The sequence below is a fragment of the Schistocerca piceifrons genome, chromosome 2 (assembly GCF_021461385.2).
Source record: "Schistocerca piceifrons isolate TAMUIC-IGC-003096 chromosome 2, iqSchPice1.1, whole genome shotgun sequence".
NCBI classification, from domain to species: domain Eukaryota; kingdom Metazoa; phylum Arthropoda; class Insecta; order Orthoptera; family Acrididae; genus Schistocerca; species Schistocerca piceifrons.
In genome coordinates, this window is record NC_060139.1 from 542,516,455 (window position 1) to 542,534,372 (window position 17,918).

General features: G+C 39.3%; 1 protein-coding gene across 3 annotated transcripts in view; it reads left to right on the forward strand.

Moving 5' to 3' along the window:
* LOC124774886 (gamma-tubulin complex component 3-like) overlaps nt 1-17,918 on the forward strand; it is a 290,049-nt gene that overhangs the window by 47,978 nt on the left and 224,153 nt on the right. For 2 of the 3 annotated variants that reach the window (XM_047249538.1, XM_047249539.1), the window contains exons 4-5: nt 3,743-3,842; nt 15,716-15,832. In XM_047249538.1, coding sequence (XP_047105494.1) covers nt 3,743-3,842; nt 15,716-15,832 — 217 coding nt within the window. The remainder of the gene's footprint in view (nt 1-3,742; nt 3,843-15,715; nt 15,833-17,918) is intronic. The other variant, XM_047249540.1, reaches the window with a different exon arrangement.

A 17,918-nucleotide genomic window follows, 5' to 3' on the forward strand; every position in this document is an offset into this window, starting at 1 on the left:
GTGGTCAACTACAAATGACAAATGAATCATAACAACAATGCCTAAAGTGTACGTTTTACGTTAAACAAACTACTACGTAGTGTGCGTAGGTGTACAGGTTTGATGTTGTTAGTTACGTAAGCCCATCCACCACGGCAAGGTCATATCACTTTGGATGGGAAAAACTGTTTTTAATTGTCCTGAGGCCAAAAACTGCACAAAAAGCATGTATCTAAATCAAATGAAATTATTGATTTCCATGTGACTGGCACAAAACATGTTCAGTATGCTGTCCACTGTTCTTTACAAACAGTTGAAATTAAGAAACAGCATGTTCCACAGCTGATCAAAGTGTTTCCAGGGTCACATTCACAATGTGTTGTGCAGTGCGTTTCTTGAGTGCAGGTAAGTTTGCAGTCAGGACACTGAACACATCTTTCAGATAGCCTCTCAGCCAGAAGTCACACGGATTAAGATCAGGTGATTGAGACGGAAAGGCTGTACAGAAACGGCAGCTGATAATTCTAGCATTTCTGAATTGGCGCTTCAGCAGCTGCTTAGCTGGATTTGCAATGTACGGAGGTGCGCCATCTTGCATAAAAATGATCCCATCCACATATCCCTGTTGTTGGAGAGCTGGAATGACGTGGTTGCGCAAAAGACACTCATAGCGCTTACCAGTGGCGGTACAGGTAACAGGACTGAAGCACCTGCCTCTTCAAAAAAATATGGCCCTATGATAAATGATGCCATAAACCTGCACCACACAGTGACCTTTTCAGGATGAAGAGGTACTGGTTGATTTGCATGTGGATTTTCCATTGCCCATATTGGACAATTCCGTGTATTGACATATCCTGTCAGATGGAAGTGGGCTTTGTCTGTCCACGGCCAGGACAGACAATCTTTGTCCACTTTCATGTGAACAAGAAATTCTAAAGCAGAGGTCTCTCTTGCTGGCAGATCAACAGGAACTACCTCGTGCACATGGGTAATTTTGAATGGACAGCAAAGAAGGATGTTTTGTAGGACTTTATGCACTGTGGTCACAGGTATGTCCAGTGTTCGGGCAGTTCTCTGTGCACCTCACGTTTGCACACCACCACTTGTCTCCTACTGCATTGCTGTGGCCACTACTTCCACTGATGTCGAATCAATTCATTTCCTACCTCTACCAGGTTACACACCAAAAGAACCCGTCTTTTCGAATTTCCGAATCATTTTTTCCAGACCCACGGCAGTTATCAGACCAACACCTCTTTTCGAACTGTTCAGTGTCCAGAACTTCTGCAGACTGACATGTGCACATTAATCGTTCTTATAGTACAGCTTTACAAGCAGAGCGCAATCCTGCATTGTGACAGTCATGGCGAACGTCGCGGATGCGAAAGGATGAAAAGCCTTGTACCCGGCATGTTTATACCAACTTCAGTGGGTCGTGCGCAGGACAGGTGTTTTCATTTACGTATTCTGACACATACAGCACCATAAATTGATCAATTTTCACACTATTTTTTTTCTTCTGCCATACGTTTAAAATCCATCTCTGATAATATTCCATTACAGTTTAACGTCATACTGACCAGTGGTTTATTTCTACACCGCTTCGTCAGTTTAATTATAATCACCGTATACAACTGATCATAATTAATATTTTTAATAAGTCATTTTTTGAATCTGGCTAGTTTTTATTTGAAACAAGACTTTATTGTCATTGAGTCAAGTATCTGAGTGTAGGATACAACTAAACAACAATGTACTGTCTATCAGTTTGTTGTTTTTGTATGTTTTGGTAACAGTGAAGAAATTGGCCAAAGTATATGGTTTAGTTCTAAAAGCTTGTGGCATTTTCTCGTAATTGCAGTATGACTCCCCCCCTCTGTTCTGAAGTAAAACTTTTTGAATGAAATAACTTTCTACAAAAATTTGTTTACTCTTTAGAACAGCATAAAATTGTCATGGACTGTGTAAAATCTCCAAGAAATGTGTAACACCTTTTAAAAATAGTGTAAAATCTCCTGTAACAGTGTTAATGTGATAATTGATTACAAAGCTGAATTCATTTCTTCAGGCCAACAGATAATCAACTGAGAAACAGATATTAATTTGCACCTTTTTAACCCTGTCACAGAAGAAAAGTAGACGTACTGCTCAGGGAAACCTTGTAGGATAATAAACTCTCCTGCCTTCCAGAACAAACAGTGGGATCTTTGTCTACATCAGTAAAAGATGAGATCTGTCTGTAGGAGGTGAAACTTTGGAAGAAAGAAAGCTACAAATGTGTAAGAATTTTTAATGACAGGCCAGGTGAATCTACTGAAGAAAGATACCTGCTTGCAAGAGGATCAATGTAAACAGGAGGACTTGAGAATGATGAACTGATAATTGTATAGAGCACAAAAGCAATCATTGTGGCGAGCATTAAATTGGCAATGTTACACTTCCACATAGCTTGACTAAGTATCAGCACACTGAAAACTTCGTTTGTGAGTTGGCTAGTCAAAGCAAAAAAAGGTTGTCTATTCTTAAGATTTAGAATAAAAAGTTCTCTATATATGCTCAGTTTGACATGGAACAAAAATAAGAAGAACTTAAGTAAAGCTTGAAATGAGATTGTGATTGCCAAAACCCTTTCTAATACCAAACACTGTGATTTTCTAATCTACATGATGCATTTATTAAGCTATAAGACACCCCTAATCATATTATCTTACTCTTCTGCTATTAATTTTGTCTTTGGCCTAATTGTGAAACTTGCCTCAAGTGTTCCTCCAGTATCACATGCTCAAGTTGCACATCTGACAAATCCTGTATTATCAACATAACAGTAAACGCATGTGAACTGTCAAGTGATCTGTTAGTTATACCCATAGTATGACTGGCACCAAGTACCACACACAAATAAATTGTTTCAGACAACTTGTTCTAGCAACATTAAAAAAAAGACTGTACTACCTGTTTCATCTGTTGGGTCATTGGGTCATCAGAATCCTCCCTTTGGTGGGTCCCCCCCCCCCGTGTGTGTGTGTGTGTGTGTGTGTGTCTAATCATCTGTCGCAGTGTCTGCCACCACCTTATTTCGTGTACGTACATAATATGTTTTTTACTTCATTTCTTGTATCCCAGCATTTGCTTTCTCGCACACTTCAGTCATTTTCATACATACTATTACATTTACTGTACCTACATTTTTCTGTGCAATTTTGTAATGTGTTTCTTGTTCATCTGTTCTTCCTCTTAACCTTTGGCTTATTATCTACAGTAGTCTGGAGCATGAATTTTTCTTGTTTATCCATTGTAACTCCTTTACCATGTCCTTTATTTTACATCTCTTCAGATCCAGAATGTATAGTTATCCTGTTGCTAATATAATAAATTTCTGTCTTTCTCAGACATGTTCCTGGTGATTATATTTTGGCATTTGGAGAGCATTATTTTTAAATTGGTAAAAATGTATGCACCCTTCAGTTTTTCAGAAATACGTGTAGAATAAAATAGTGTCATAGAGAATATAGCAAGCATTACAAATAACAATTATTTTTGTTTTAAAATTAGTGCTGTAGTTATGTGTGGATGAAATTAAACTCTTACATACACTGTTGTGATGAAATAATATTTATAGGACTAAAAAACTAAGGCAAATTTCTGTCTCTGTCCAACATGTTCAGTGGTTTGTGTTTTATAATTTAGATAACGAATTCTTTAATTTTTAATTATAGTTTGTTTGCATACTGTATAAAATTTATGTACTTTTGATCTGCAGGCTTCACGAACACCATTTGCATCAACATTGCAAAGACACCCAGACATGTTTGACACTGTGTCCTCTCTTCCATCCAATTTTGCTTCTAACACTTTATCAGGTAGGCTCTAATGCTTGTAAATTGTTGATTATCTCTCAGTTATGCCTGGTATGCAATTTAATAAACTACAGTCCTTTTAATATGAGAATTCTGTGCTATTTAATGTTAAGTCCAGTTTGTCTCGTGGAGAGAAGGTTGTTAATATTAGTTAATAACTATGCCATTTTTCATTAGTTTAAAATTCTGACTTGCCTGTCCCTTAACATAGACAAATGTAATGTATTGCGAATACATAGAAGGAAGGATCCTTTATTGTATGATTATATGATAGCAGAACAAACACTGGTAGCAGTTACTTCTGTAAAATATCTGGGAGTATGCGTGCGGAGCGATTTGAAGTGGAATGATCATATAAAATTAATTGTTGGTAAGGTGGGTACCAGGTTGAGATTCATTGGGAGAGTGCTTAGAAAATGTAGTCCATCAACAAAGGAGGTGGCTTACAAAACACTCGTTCGACCTATACTTGAGTATTGCTCATCAGTGTGGGATCCGTACCAGATCGGTTTGACGGAGGAGATAGAGAAGATCCAAAGAAGAGCGGCTCGTTTCGTCACAGGGTTATTTGGTAACCGTGATAGCGTTACGGAGATGTTTAATAAACTCAAGTGGCAGACTCTGCAAGAGAGGCGCTCTGCATCGCGGTGTAGCTTGCTCGCCAGGTTTCGAGAGGGTGCGTTTCTGGATGAGGTATCGAATATATTGCTTCCCCCTACTTATACCTCCCGAGGAGATCACGAATGTAAAATTAGAGAGATTAGAGCGCGCACGGAGGCTTTCAGAAAGTCGTTCTTCCCGCGAACCATACGCGACTGGAACAGGAAAGGGAGGTAATGACAGTGGCATGTAAAGTGCCCTCCGCCACACACCATTGGGTGGCTTGCGGAGTATAAATGTAGATGTAGATGTATTGTATTTGTGTTCTGTTATGTTGTCTTGTTACTGAATCCCATAAATTCTGTGCCACAATTCTGTTTATTTTCTCAAGATCTTAAAAAAAAAAATTATTTTTAGCTATTCTTTTTTTCTTTTTAAAGTCCTGTCTAGGTTTACGTTCAGTAAAAAGGGTCATAAATTCCCTTCCCCCTTTAGTTTTCCTGTCTTCTCCATATAATGAACTCTAAATTGAACAGCTAAAGATCCTTGCTATATTTTCCTGTCAGTTCCTTTATTGCTCATTACAGTTTGGCAGTATGCTTATACTCTCTTTCTATAATGTAATGAAGAAATACGCTTAATGCTTAATTGACCTTTTTTTCTCTCTTTGATTTGCAAATCACTGTCATTCGTGATATGTTTTGATCCTGTTTTACACAGATATTTCCTGTCCAATGGTTTTTACTTTGTATTAGTTCAACTGCACCATTATAAAAATAATTCGAACCACAAAATTGTTTTTGTTTTCATCATTGTCTTAGCCTTCACTGTCAGGGTTATATTTCGAATTTTGATTCTCCCACAGTCTTCAAAATTGACTGAAATATTCCAGGAGTTATCTCAAAATCCAAGAACTATATGTTGCTGTTTGGATACATTCATTTTCGTTCAACCTGATTAATAAAGAAATGAAACATCAGCTCTGTGGAGAGCAGGATGTGATGAGAGAAGCAACAAGCAGAGGATTGGATAAGTAGAACATTTCAGTGTAATAGATCAGCCCATTATTAGGGCTTTAGAAAAGGGAGCCACTTGTGAGAACTGTTGCTGTGTACCAGTTGACATGCAATGACTTCAGTTTTCTGTGATGACATGATCTTAGCTCGGAGAGTCAACATCTTTAACAGCCAGTAACCTGTTGCAGAGAATGACCTTGGCACTTCCTTAACCATTTGGTTGACTGGGATTCTTCCTTCAAGCATCGGTACACCAGAATTAAACAGGTGGGAACTTGCTCTACTGTATGTGTTTGGTTGCTGTTGGCCATCTGACCTCAGTTTACATTCATCATTTTTATTGTGTACCTTTGTTTCACACCTTTCACTGTCCCCTCTTGTTTCTCCCTCACCTCTTTCATTTCTGCCATAGCTCTCCTAACTCTTCATATTTATTTATTTTTCATTTTTTTGTTTCACTTTTGAGATGTTTTAGTAAATATTTTGTTTATTTAGTCAGGATGGCACATTACGTTTCAGCAAGTCATTACCATCGACAGATGTGATATGAATATTCACAGAATGTTTCATACAAAGCTATAGAAAATAAATTATTATATAAGAAAAACATCTACACAATTGTACACAAGTTTATTTAAATACAGATACGGTTCACTGATAATATGTTAAACTGAAAATGAAGCTTGTTAGTATAGCCTTAAAATGTGGTATCACAACAATGAGTGGGGAGGAAGGAGGTTAGCTAACATTCAGTGGCAAGTGGTGCATGATTAAATTTTCGTATTATCTGCCAGTTAGAATAATAAAATTTAAAGCAATGATTTAGTGAAAAAATGGATTATCATTAACAAAAAATAGTAGTGCAGATTCATGGTACATGTATAAAAAGTTTAGTATTAACCATTTAGAAAAATTATCTTGTCTTATTTTCTAATGACACTATGGAATAGGAAAAATACAGTAATGTAGTAAGGAAAGTTCTGGCAGAATACATGTAGCTTAGGAGTAACAGAGAGTACCCACCAAGTAGCAGAAACATTGAGTTGTCGAGAGGTGCACCACACAAAAAGGAAATGTCTCCGGATGGCGCAACTGTCTTGTAAGCAGCAGATTCCAAGTTCAAATCCCAGTCTGTAACACATTTTCAATCGTCGCCATTGATTCCTCATAATGCAGTGGCATCAATTGTTCCTCCCTTTCCCTTTCTCTCTCCCCCCCTTTCACTTATCAGCAGTCTCTTTCCATGTCCTCCATGCTTGCTACTGTGAGATTCCTGCAGGAGGTGGAATGTAATTGTGCATCTGCACTGAAAGGGGTTGATTCATTGTGAATGCGTGGTGTCTGTTTTTTCAGACATGTCTGGAAGAACAGACACTACACATTCATGTAACACTGAATTGTGCCACTGGACACAGGGCCAGGCTTGCAGTTTGGCAGATATATTGGGATTGACGAGGAAGTTGTGTTGGGTGGTTTGGGTGGAGGGAGAAAGAGGTGAGAAGTAGAAGGAGGTGTTGGGGAGGTTAGCAAGTGGCTTGCAGGGGGGCAGTAGGTGTGCAGGATAGGAATGGGGGAGGGGAAGAGGTGACGGATGTGTGGGTTAGCCATGTGAAACATGAGCACCAGATCCTTTAAAGATGACTGGAAGATGTTGATTGGGAGCAGTGAGAGAACAGAGTAAGGGGAAACTGTTGGGTAGATCATATGGAGGCTGTGGGTTATCAGAAACTGAGGTCATGAGGCTTATGGGAGTAAAGGATGTGTTTTGGCTCAGGAAAGCTGGTTTAGGAGGGAAGGAGCCAGGTAGCATGGGTTGTGAAACAGCCACTGAACTCTTACCATCTTGTGCTCAACTTTGTTCTTGGCCACAGCTTGGTGGTGACCATCCATTCTGTTGGACAGCTTGTTGGTAATGCCTATTGCCAAAATTGAAACCCTTGTCGTCCAACACCTGGATGAACACTCCAGCCACCACCTCCATAAATTTTAAAACTTGTTGGCATCCGACTCCTGCCGTGGATCATCATCTATCCTCCCCCCTCAGCCTCTGCTAACCCACTGCCCTCTCACCCCAGCCAATCAGTTTCCATTCCCTTTGTTATGTCGTCCTCTCCCAATCCACACCTCTATGCCATCTTAAATCATGTGGTGCACCTCATTGGCTCCAGTATCTGTGTGTCACATGTCTAGCTCGTGCATATGCCACCTGTCCCTCCCACAGTCCTAGCCTGCACATCAACTGCTCCCTCCGAGCAGCTAGCTCTGTGCCCCCAACCCTCCTCATACTTCCCGATTCTCTCTCCCTCTACCCACATGATACAAACTTCACTCTAGTCCATCTGCTGAACTGAAGCCTGGCAGTGTGTCTTGTGTTGGGACAATGTAGGTGTGTGTGTGTGTGTGTGTGTGTGTGTGTGTGTGTGTGTGTGTGTGAATATCATCTCGGTTATATGACTGGCTTAATGGTTCCTGTCAGGAAGGTCACAATCATAGTAATAGATAGGAAGTCATAAAGGGAAACAGAGGTGATAGTAGTCCACTAGGAAGTGTTACAGGCCCTCTGCTGTTCCTAACCAGTATAAATGATTTAGGAGACAGTATGAGCAGTCTTTGTGGATTGTTTTCAGATGATGATGATGATGATGATGATGATGATGTCATTTACTGAGGCAAGTAGCACAGTGGTTAGCACTTTGAGCCCGTCCGGCCACCCTGATGTATGTTTTCTGTGATTTCCAAAAATCAGTCCAGGTAAATAATGGGGTGCTTCCTGTGAAAATGCATGGTCGATTTCCTTTCCTTTCCTGTCCTTCCTAAATCCGAGCTTGTGCTCAGTCATTGTCAACGGGATGTTAAACACTAATCTTCAGTCCTTCATTTGATGCTCTCAAACACCAAATAGTGAAGTCGTTAAAAGATCAAGATATCTGTGTGGTGAAAGAAGTGGCAGATGACCCAAAACAATAAAAAAAGAGAGATCTGCCATGTGGTTACTAAAAAGAGTCCTTTAAATTTCAGTTGCACGAAGTTAAATGTTGTTGACTCAGCTATATTCCTAGGGATTATAATTACAGACAACAAACAACTTAAATTCTAACTGTCACATAGAAAATGTTGCGAGGAAGATGAACCAAAGACTGCATTTTATTGGCAGAACACTTAATAGATGCAGCAGATCTACTAAAGAGACTGCTGTGCAGTATGGGATTCTTGCCAGATAAGATTGAGGACACCTAAAAATTTCAAAGAAGGGCACCTCCTTATGTATTATCATGAAATAGAAGAGTGTGTGTCATGGATGTGATATGCGAGTTTTGGTTCCTGTCATTAAAACAGACATTTTTCACTACAATGAGATGTTTTCACGAATTTTAAGTCGCCAACATTATATTCCAAATGGGAAAAAATATTCGGCTGACTCCCACCTACGTACCTGGGGAGAAATGGCCATTGTAGTAATAATATGAGAAATCAGAGTTCGCATGGAAAGTTTTAGCTATTAATTTTTCCCATTTACAATTCTGGAATGGAAGTTGAGAAATAGCCTGAAAGTGGTTTGATGAAATATCTGCGAAGATGGTAAGTGTGAATTCCAGAGTAGTCATGTAGATGTAGATGTTCTCTGGCAGAAGACATCTTCTTACTGTTGCTGTAGGACAAAATCTTGTCTGTAGTGGAACAGGATACCAGCCCAGCTGAATGTTACTCCTGGCTCTGTTGTTCCCTCCCTTTTTCCCATCTGATAAACTTTTTTTTTCATATATATGGAACTATTTTCTGTAATTGTGGATGGTATTCTTAATGAATATTCACATTAAATGGCCTGCCCCCCTCCCTGACAAAAACTTAAACCATCCAGAAGGGAGGGATAAACAAAATGAAACTTGCAGTTTACAAAATCAAGTCCCATTTACAGAGAACATGGCAGTGTGAGTTCATTTACAGGTCAGAGGAGCAGCAACATCATACTGGTTAGGCATGCACTGATTATGTTAGGAAGAGTGTCATAAAGCCATCGGATCCACTCCTCAGGTAAGATGACCTTCAACTATTGTAACTGACTCTTTATATCCTGGATAATAATGGCACTAAGACAAAGTTGATTTCTGAGCTGGTCCCACACGTGTTCTATGAGGAACAGATATGGCGATCTTGGTGGCCACAGGAGTACCTCAACATCACACACACAGTTTATAGGGTTAAATGCCATGTGTTAATGAACATTGTCCTGTTGAAGATGGCACCACAATAGTGTCACACAAGAGGCAACACATGAGGATGCAGGATATCCACAATGCACTCTGTTCCCCAATCACTATCAACTGAGACCTGAAGTTATACCCGATGTCTCTTTACACCATGACGCCAGGAGTAACATCGCTATGTTTTTCCAAAACATTGGAAGAATGGGACCTCATCCCAGTTCGCCACTATACTTGCCAATGGTGATCATCTGGGGTATTGCAGCACTGTTGTTCAGTGCTGAATGCAAAGCGATGCCATTCACCAGCTGTCCATTGTTTCTGCTTACAGCACCACTTCAAGCACATCAATTGGTGGTGTGCTAGTGGCATCCTGGAACATGGCATGGTAATTCCCTAGTCCAGTTGTTACTAATAACTGATCAGTGGTGTAGGATGATGTAGAATGTTGCAGAGAGTTCGTTACTTGTTCTCACATGGTGGTGGTCAGATGTGGCTGACCTGAACCTTGATGATTAGTATGCCTGTCCTGTCTTTCCCGTGAAATTCAGCATTGGTTCACTGCCCCGCAAAGCTGTACATTGTACTATTCGACCAGTCAGCCAAAATTGAGGCATACCTTGAGGCCCCTTTCAAAACTGTCAGGGGCAGATAATTTTGTCTAAAATGAGTATGGGATAACTTCGTGTCCTTCATAGTGCTCACTCAACATCTGATGCTGTTGATGCTCTTTACCCAACCAAGCCTTGTAACAACAGTAAACATGAACAACACTTTTGCACTCTGGTGGGCATTCCACCTGTTATTCAGAACAGTAGCTCTGTTATAATTTATGTACCCACAAATAATACAAGGGTGATGTACTTGAGGACAATATTATGGAAATGGAAGAGGATGTAGATGAAGATGAAATGGGAGATAAGATACTGCGTGAAGAGTTTGACAGAGCACTGAAAGATCTGAGTCGAAACAAGGCTCCGGGAGTAGACAACATTCCATTAGAACTACTGATGGCCTTGGGAGAGCCAGTCATGACAAAACTCTACCATCTGGTGAGCAAGATGTATGAGACAGGCAAAATACCCACAGACTTCAAGAAGAATATAATAATTCCAATCCCAAAGAAAGCAGGTGTTGACAGATGTGAAAATTACCGAACTATCAGTTTAATAAGTCACAGCTGCAAAATACTAACGCGAATTCTTTACAGACGAATGGAAAAACTGGTAGAAGTGAACCTCGGGGAAGATCAGTTTGGATTCCGTAGAAATGTTGGAACACGTGAGGCAATACTAACCTTACGACTTATCTTAGAAGAAAGATTAAGAAAAGGCAAACCTACGTTTCTAGCATTTGTAGACTTAGAGAAAGCTTTTGACAACGTTAACTGGAATACTCTCTTTCAAATTCTGAAGGTGGCAGGGGTAAAATACAGAGGGCGAAAGGCTATTTACAATTTGTACAGAAACCAGATGGCAGTTATAAGAGTCGAGGGGCATGAAAGGGAAGCAGTGGTTGGGAAAGGAGTGAGACAGGGTTGTAGCCTCTCCCCGATGTTATTCAATCTGTATATTGAGCAAGCAGTAAAGGAAACAAAAGAAAAATTCTGAGTAGGTATTAAAATTCATGGAGAAGAAGTAAAAACTTTGAGGTTCGCCGATGACATTGTAATTCTGTCAGAGACAGCAAAGGACTTGGAAGAGCAGTTGAACAGAATGGACAGTGTCTTGAAAGGAGGATATAAGATGAACATCAACAAAAGCAAAACGAGGATAATGGAATGTAGTCAAATTAAATCGGGTGATGCTGAGGGGATTAGATTAGGAAATGAGACACTTAAAGTAGTAAAGGAGTTTTGCTATTTAGGGAGTAAAATAACTGATGATGGTCGAAGTAGAGAGGATATAAAATGTAGACTGGCAATGGCAAGGAAATCGTTTCTGAAGAAGAGAAATTTGTTAACATCGAGTATAGATTTAAGTGTCAGGAAGTCGTTTCTGAAAGTATTTGTATGGAGTGTAGCCATGTATGGAAGTGAAACATGGACGATAACCAGTTTGGACAAGAAGAGAATAGAAGCTTTCGAAATGTGGTGCTACAGAAGAATGCTGAAGATAAGGTGGGTAGATCACGTAACTAATAAGGAGGTATTGAATAGGATTGGGGAGAAGAGAAGTTTGTGGCACAACTTGACTAGAAGAAGGGATCGGTTGGTAGGACATGTTTTGAGGCCTCAAGGGATCACAAATTTAGCATTGGAGGGCAGCGTGGAGGGTAAAAATCGTAGAGGGAGACCAAGAGATGAATACACTAAGCAGATTCAGAAGGATGTAGGTTGCAGTAGGTACTGGGAGATGAAGAAGCTTGCACAGGATAGAGTAGCATGGAGAGCTGCATCAAACCAGTCTCAGGACTGAAGACCACAACAACAACACCCACAAATGGTGTGTACATGTACAACATTACATTGACATCCGATCATGTCTTCTGGGTGCCTCACAGGTTGTGTCAAATAGAGTATGTCAGTGACACTGACTTGCTGAAAACAGAAATGTGAATTTTATTGCTATTAGTGAAAAATAAAAAAAGAATTACACTAAAGACAAAATGGATCATACGATGTGTTAGTCCTTACATTTACCTACTTCATCTGTACCTGTAGTGTTTTTGCCATCATTGGCTGTTTCTCCTCCATCAATTTCATTTTCTATATTGTGTATTCGTTTTTACCTATTTTTGTTTTATCTGTGCTTCCACTTTTAGTATACCATTGCTCCAATTTATATTTTCCCAACTTCATTCCTAATCATTTCTAACTTGACAGGTTTTCAAATTTCGGCTATTGTTAATTTTTAACTTTAATTGTTGTTTTGTATGGTGCTGCCCTGCCGTGTTCCTCCAAACCTTTCGTGCAAATTTCTGTGACTATACATGAATAGTTTCATTTCATCCAACCCTTTCCTCTATGTTGTCAAATGTTGGAATTTTATCAACTACTAGAGCTTTGCGTAAACTTCTTTCTTTCTTTTCTTGTTTCCTGCTTTTTTTCGTGTGTGTATCTGTATTGGCCTATTAAGTAACGGTTTTATTCAGGTTTTTAGGCTCCTTGTTTAAATGCATGAACAGCTATGAACAATATTCTGTCTTTTTAATAGGAATCATTGCCAAATTAGATGTGGCATTTAGTACAAGTAAGTATCTCTGATATTATTTGAGTGATCGCCACTGTTAAGCTCCTATTTCATATTTGATGGTTAATAACTCGCATAATTTTTAATGCATGAAAAGTATTCAGTACATAAACTTCTCCAAAAAAGTTTTGCACCACTTGCCTTTCAGCAAACTTGTGTGGGCATAGAACCAAGGGGAGCATGGGATGCTGTAATGAACCTTAAGAAACTGTGAATTAAAAATAAAACCTTAACCATAACAAAGTCAATCTGTTTGAAAGTAGACATCTGTAAAATCAAAATTTACTGCTGAGTAAATTCATTTCCACGTTGCTCCACATGCTTAGATCTTCCTTGGCATATTGTTATTAAGGTAGTTAAGATGTTGCTGCCCAAGCCTATCCCTCTCCTTGATTGCAATTATAATGAAATCATCCAGTGTGTGACGAGGGTTCATACAACAACTCACTGCAAGTTTCTACTTGCACCAAGGATGCTCAGTTGAGTTTGTCAGGTATCACAGGCCTTTGTTTTGTTGGTAGCTGTCTCCTGGAGGAAGTTGTTCACAAGACAGGCTCTATCTCCTTTTTAATTATTGTCTGAAGAAAGATGAACTCTTTGCTGAAAATTTTACTGTAGAACTGACCAGTAAATTGAAGGATCTTGTACTCCACTGACCTGTAAGTACATTTGGTGGCAGTGAGCAGCTTCTGACATTCATAATAAAAAGGATTTGAATATAAATGGTAATTACACCCGTGTATAGTACAAGCTCTTCCGAGCAGTATGGTGGGGGGAGAGAGAGAGAGGAGTGAGGAGTGTGTGTGTGTGTGTGTGTGGGGGGGGGGGGGGGGGCGCGTGTTGAAGTGTGGTGTGTCAAGGAAGGGGAGCCAACTTGTTTGTGTTGTACTCTATTCTGAAAACGGTACAGCCATGAGTGAACAAAAGGTTCCTTTGCCTGCTGTGCAATGTTTTATGATAATGTTTTTGGCCCATGAAGGTGTTAAATCCTTGGACATTTTGACTTGTTTGATGGCTCGATTTGAGGATGCTGCACTGTTTATTTGGGTCAGACAATTTAAGGGTGGTCGAGAAAGTGTTGAAAATGAAGGTCATGTTCGATGCTCATGGTTAAGTCTCACAAATAGCATCATCTGTGCTGTTCGAGAGATTATTGAAGGTGCTCGCTAGTGCACAGTTGAAGAAATGGCAGCAGAAGCGGGTATCAGCATCAGTGAGTAGCTTGGCATTAAAAAAATTAATGTGCAATCGGTTCAGAAGTTGTAAATGGAACAGTAAAGGCAGGTCAGGTTGGAGATATGTGAGGCACTTCTGAATCAATTTTTGCAAGAAGGGGAGACTTTTTCGAGGCACTTCGTCACATATGGAGAGACATGGGTCCAGCATTACACTCCAGAATCCAAAAAGACGAGTAAGGAGTTGCGAAGAAAGAATAAAGCCTGCCCCGTGAAAGCGAAAACCCACCTCTTAACAGGAAAAGTTCTTGCAACTATGTTTTTTGACTGCAGAGGAGTGTAACTGATTGACTATCTTCACAAATGACACATGGTGAATGCAGCTTACTGCTGCTAGTTGTTAACCTCAGAAAATGCCTCCTACTGAAACAAAGATGAGGAATTGCATCAGAGATGTCAGTCCTCTCCGTGACAATGCTACGCCTCACACTGTGAATTTGACAAGGGACAAATTGGAGGACCGGCACTGGGAGACCCTCGACCACCATCCCTATAGTCTATATTTGTTCTCCACCCGACTATTTTTTGCTCACATCCTTGAAAAATCACTTGAAAGGTAACGATTTTAAAACAATGAAGACATCGATGAACATGAGCAAAATTGGTTGATGACGTGGTTTCAAACTTTTTATTAACCAGGCATGTTCAAGCTTTCAAATCACTGAAAAAAGTCTGTAGAGCATGCAGGAGGCTGTGTAGAGATAAACTGAAGGCTTCAGTTGTGTAAATGATTAATCATAAATGTACAAAAGTAATTATCATGTATATTTGAATCGCTCTCGTATGATATCAGCCAGAAATTTGACTGGCCCCTGAGGCATGTACACTTTTCATGACAGTCATCAAGCATCACATAAATTCTGCACTTGTTGGTGTAGAGAACCTGATGCCATTGACTTGGTTCCATTTTCGGTGTTCGCTTGCTTTTTTTCAACTTATGTATGCGTAATACACAATGTGGATAGATTGTTTCTGGTGTTGTTTGATAATGGATGCCTCAAGTCTAAATTGTGTGGGATGGTTGTGTACACTCTTGTGTCATCACAACCCTCCTAGTTGCCTCCAAAAACAGCAGCATGCAGTTCTGTTCCATTCTCCGGAGAGTGCTTATGGGCCACGGTTTGTAAATAGTGGTCATCGTCTAGTGTTACTGGCATGGTTGACCATTTCGAGACAGATTTTCATTGTTTTGTGTCTCACAGTAGCAGTTGAATATTAGACTGATTTATCATCTTGCATTCCAGTTTGGTAGCCAGCTTCTGGTGCTGACAATCTGCCTTACTGTAGAGTGACAACGCATACATGGCACAATCTTGAAATAATGCTTTGAGGCCTTTGATAGAATGTACAGTGTGCAAAAGCCGTATTGTCATGTTCATGAGTAGACACACAGATCACACCTGTAAACTGCACTGAGAATGCATTCTAACTTTAGTAACTTTTTCGTGTGGCGTAGATAGTAATTTCTCATGGTAAAAAAAATTAGAAAAATGTTCTCAAATGAAAAAGTTAAACAGGTCTTGAGAGTGGTGCAAAACTTTTTTTCCCAATGGTATTTCTGTTGTTTGTTGTATGTGAAATTTCTGTAAATGTTTTGCTTACTAAGTGCACTAAACAAATGTTATTCCGTAGATGCTTACCATTCATCCAGAGCCATTTCATATGCTCATGACTTGCCACAAGGAACCATTGCTCACCTAAATGGGTGTCCAGTAGTAATGCCTGTACCACCACCGTCCAGAAACCCCTGTAAGTATATATTTGCTCATAAGCAGTGTTGGGTCCTTAAGTCTCCTAATGGTTATGTATTGATTGCTTAAGTCTGTATTAATTTTCCAAACCTTATCATGTCATCCCTCCTTTACAGGCAGACAAACAAATCTGATAATGAAACATAGTGGGGAGATTTAAAACTGTTAATGCATACTATCTGAAGGGTAGAAACACTATAGCTATGATGAGTGCAGTCTTTTTTTCAAATTGTCAGAACATAGTAACTTCATTCTTCACAAAATTACGTGTATTAAATCTCTCTAAATAATATTTGACTGCAAAAATCCAAGGCTATAGGAGTTTATGATGTCATGGTGGAAGCTCTTTTTCTCAGTGCCATATATTCCCCCCTGATCATAATTGTATGCAGTGAAAAAGTACTTGTTGCATATAGAAGAAGTGTTCAGACGCAGTTACTGAATGATGACAAACAAATAAGCTGAGGATTATTCAGATCAGAATATCGCTGTTATAACTAAGTATCATCTTTATAGTCTTCAGGGCAACCTCTGATTGTGAAAATTGGCAAATACTGTGGAGTCCAATTAAAGCAGAACGTATGTGTGGAAGGTTGTACAAGTTCTGATTTTCCTTATTTTATTGTGATGGTCATTCGTCCCTACCTAGGGGAGGCAGCAAATATTTTGGCATTTGGAGGAGAAAGTTGCACATTTTAGAAAAGATTTCAGTCATTTGGCTATGAACTGACAGTTCCATTAGAACAGGTTACTCTGTAGCTATGACTTATGATCAGTAAATGAGAATATTGCTTGAAACTGCTCATTTTGATATAAACAGTGACCGGCAGACAGAAAATAAGCCTACTTCCAGTCTATCTCAGTCATTGATAAAAGCAACCATTGGATTGTTACAAGTATTTGCTAAACCCTTCCAAGACAGACACTAGTACTATGCATAAACAACTAAAAGATCTCTCATTTGTTCTCCTAAACGCAACACATATTTTGCCTAAGCAACCCCTGAACTAAAATCCCAGTCAGACATGTTAACTATGTAATCATAGCCGACTGTCTGTTCAGATATATTAATAAGTCTGTCGCACAATAGTAACACATTTCAAGAAATGATCATCAACAATTTATAATATATGCGAGAATAACATTGTTTACCCACTGTTTTTGTTTGCCGTAAGAACATTTCAGATCTGGATAAGTTCCTCAATACATCCTAAAGTTGGATAAGGGCCTTTCCACATGAAGTGTCCTAGGGCTTCCAGTTCAACCATCTTCAGTTTTGATGAATTTTGTACATGATGTACCTTAGGCCCCTACATGAACTTATGCACAGTTTCAGGCTCACCCGTAACTTGGTTGAGATGCTAGAACCACTTCTGTGAAGACCACTTTTACCAAGACCAAAAAGTCGTGAAAAAATATTCAAGTTTGGCATTCCACTGTTTCTAATGTGAAAGAGCTAGACTCTTGCTTCTGGGTATAGTGGTACAACTTTTTGTGCTCTACACACAAATGATGGAAGCAGAGTTCAGAAAGCAATGCATTTGGCATAATCTCAGTTCAAAGTGGGCAACAAATCATGTCACGAGCAATGCGTCCCATACTTTAACGAGGCATAAGTAGTGGAGAAAGTGCGCTATGGACCTGGTCTTTTGCCAATTACTGTCTGTCTGAGTGTTTAATATATCACAAATTTGGGCCTGGCTTGTGTGTTTATTTACTGTGCTACTATTCTGTAAATTTGCTAAAAAACATGAATGTATCAAAATATACCTGTGTTCAAAATCATGTGTCTCAAGATGGACACTTACCACATTACATTCATTAACACCATTCAACAGAGCACATTTCATTCTACTGAAAAACTTATTTTCATTTTGGTGTCACTTTGGGTAAGGCGAAAAAATTGCGGCTTCAATTTGAAGTTTTGTTGATTATGTCTGCAGTGTTTAAATATTCATTTTGGTATTTATTTGGTGATTTTAAACCTGTTTGTGACAGATTCCTTGCTAAATTTAACCATTTAACTGTACTAGAGACTGCTACATAATTTTTGTTAAGATAATTGCTTATTAATTTTATTTCTT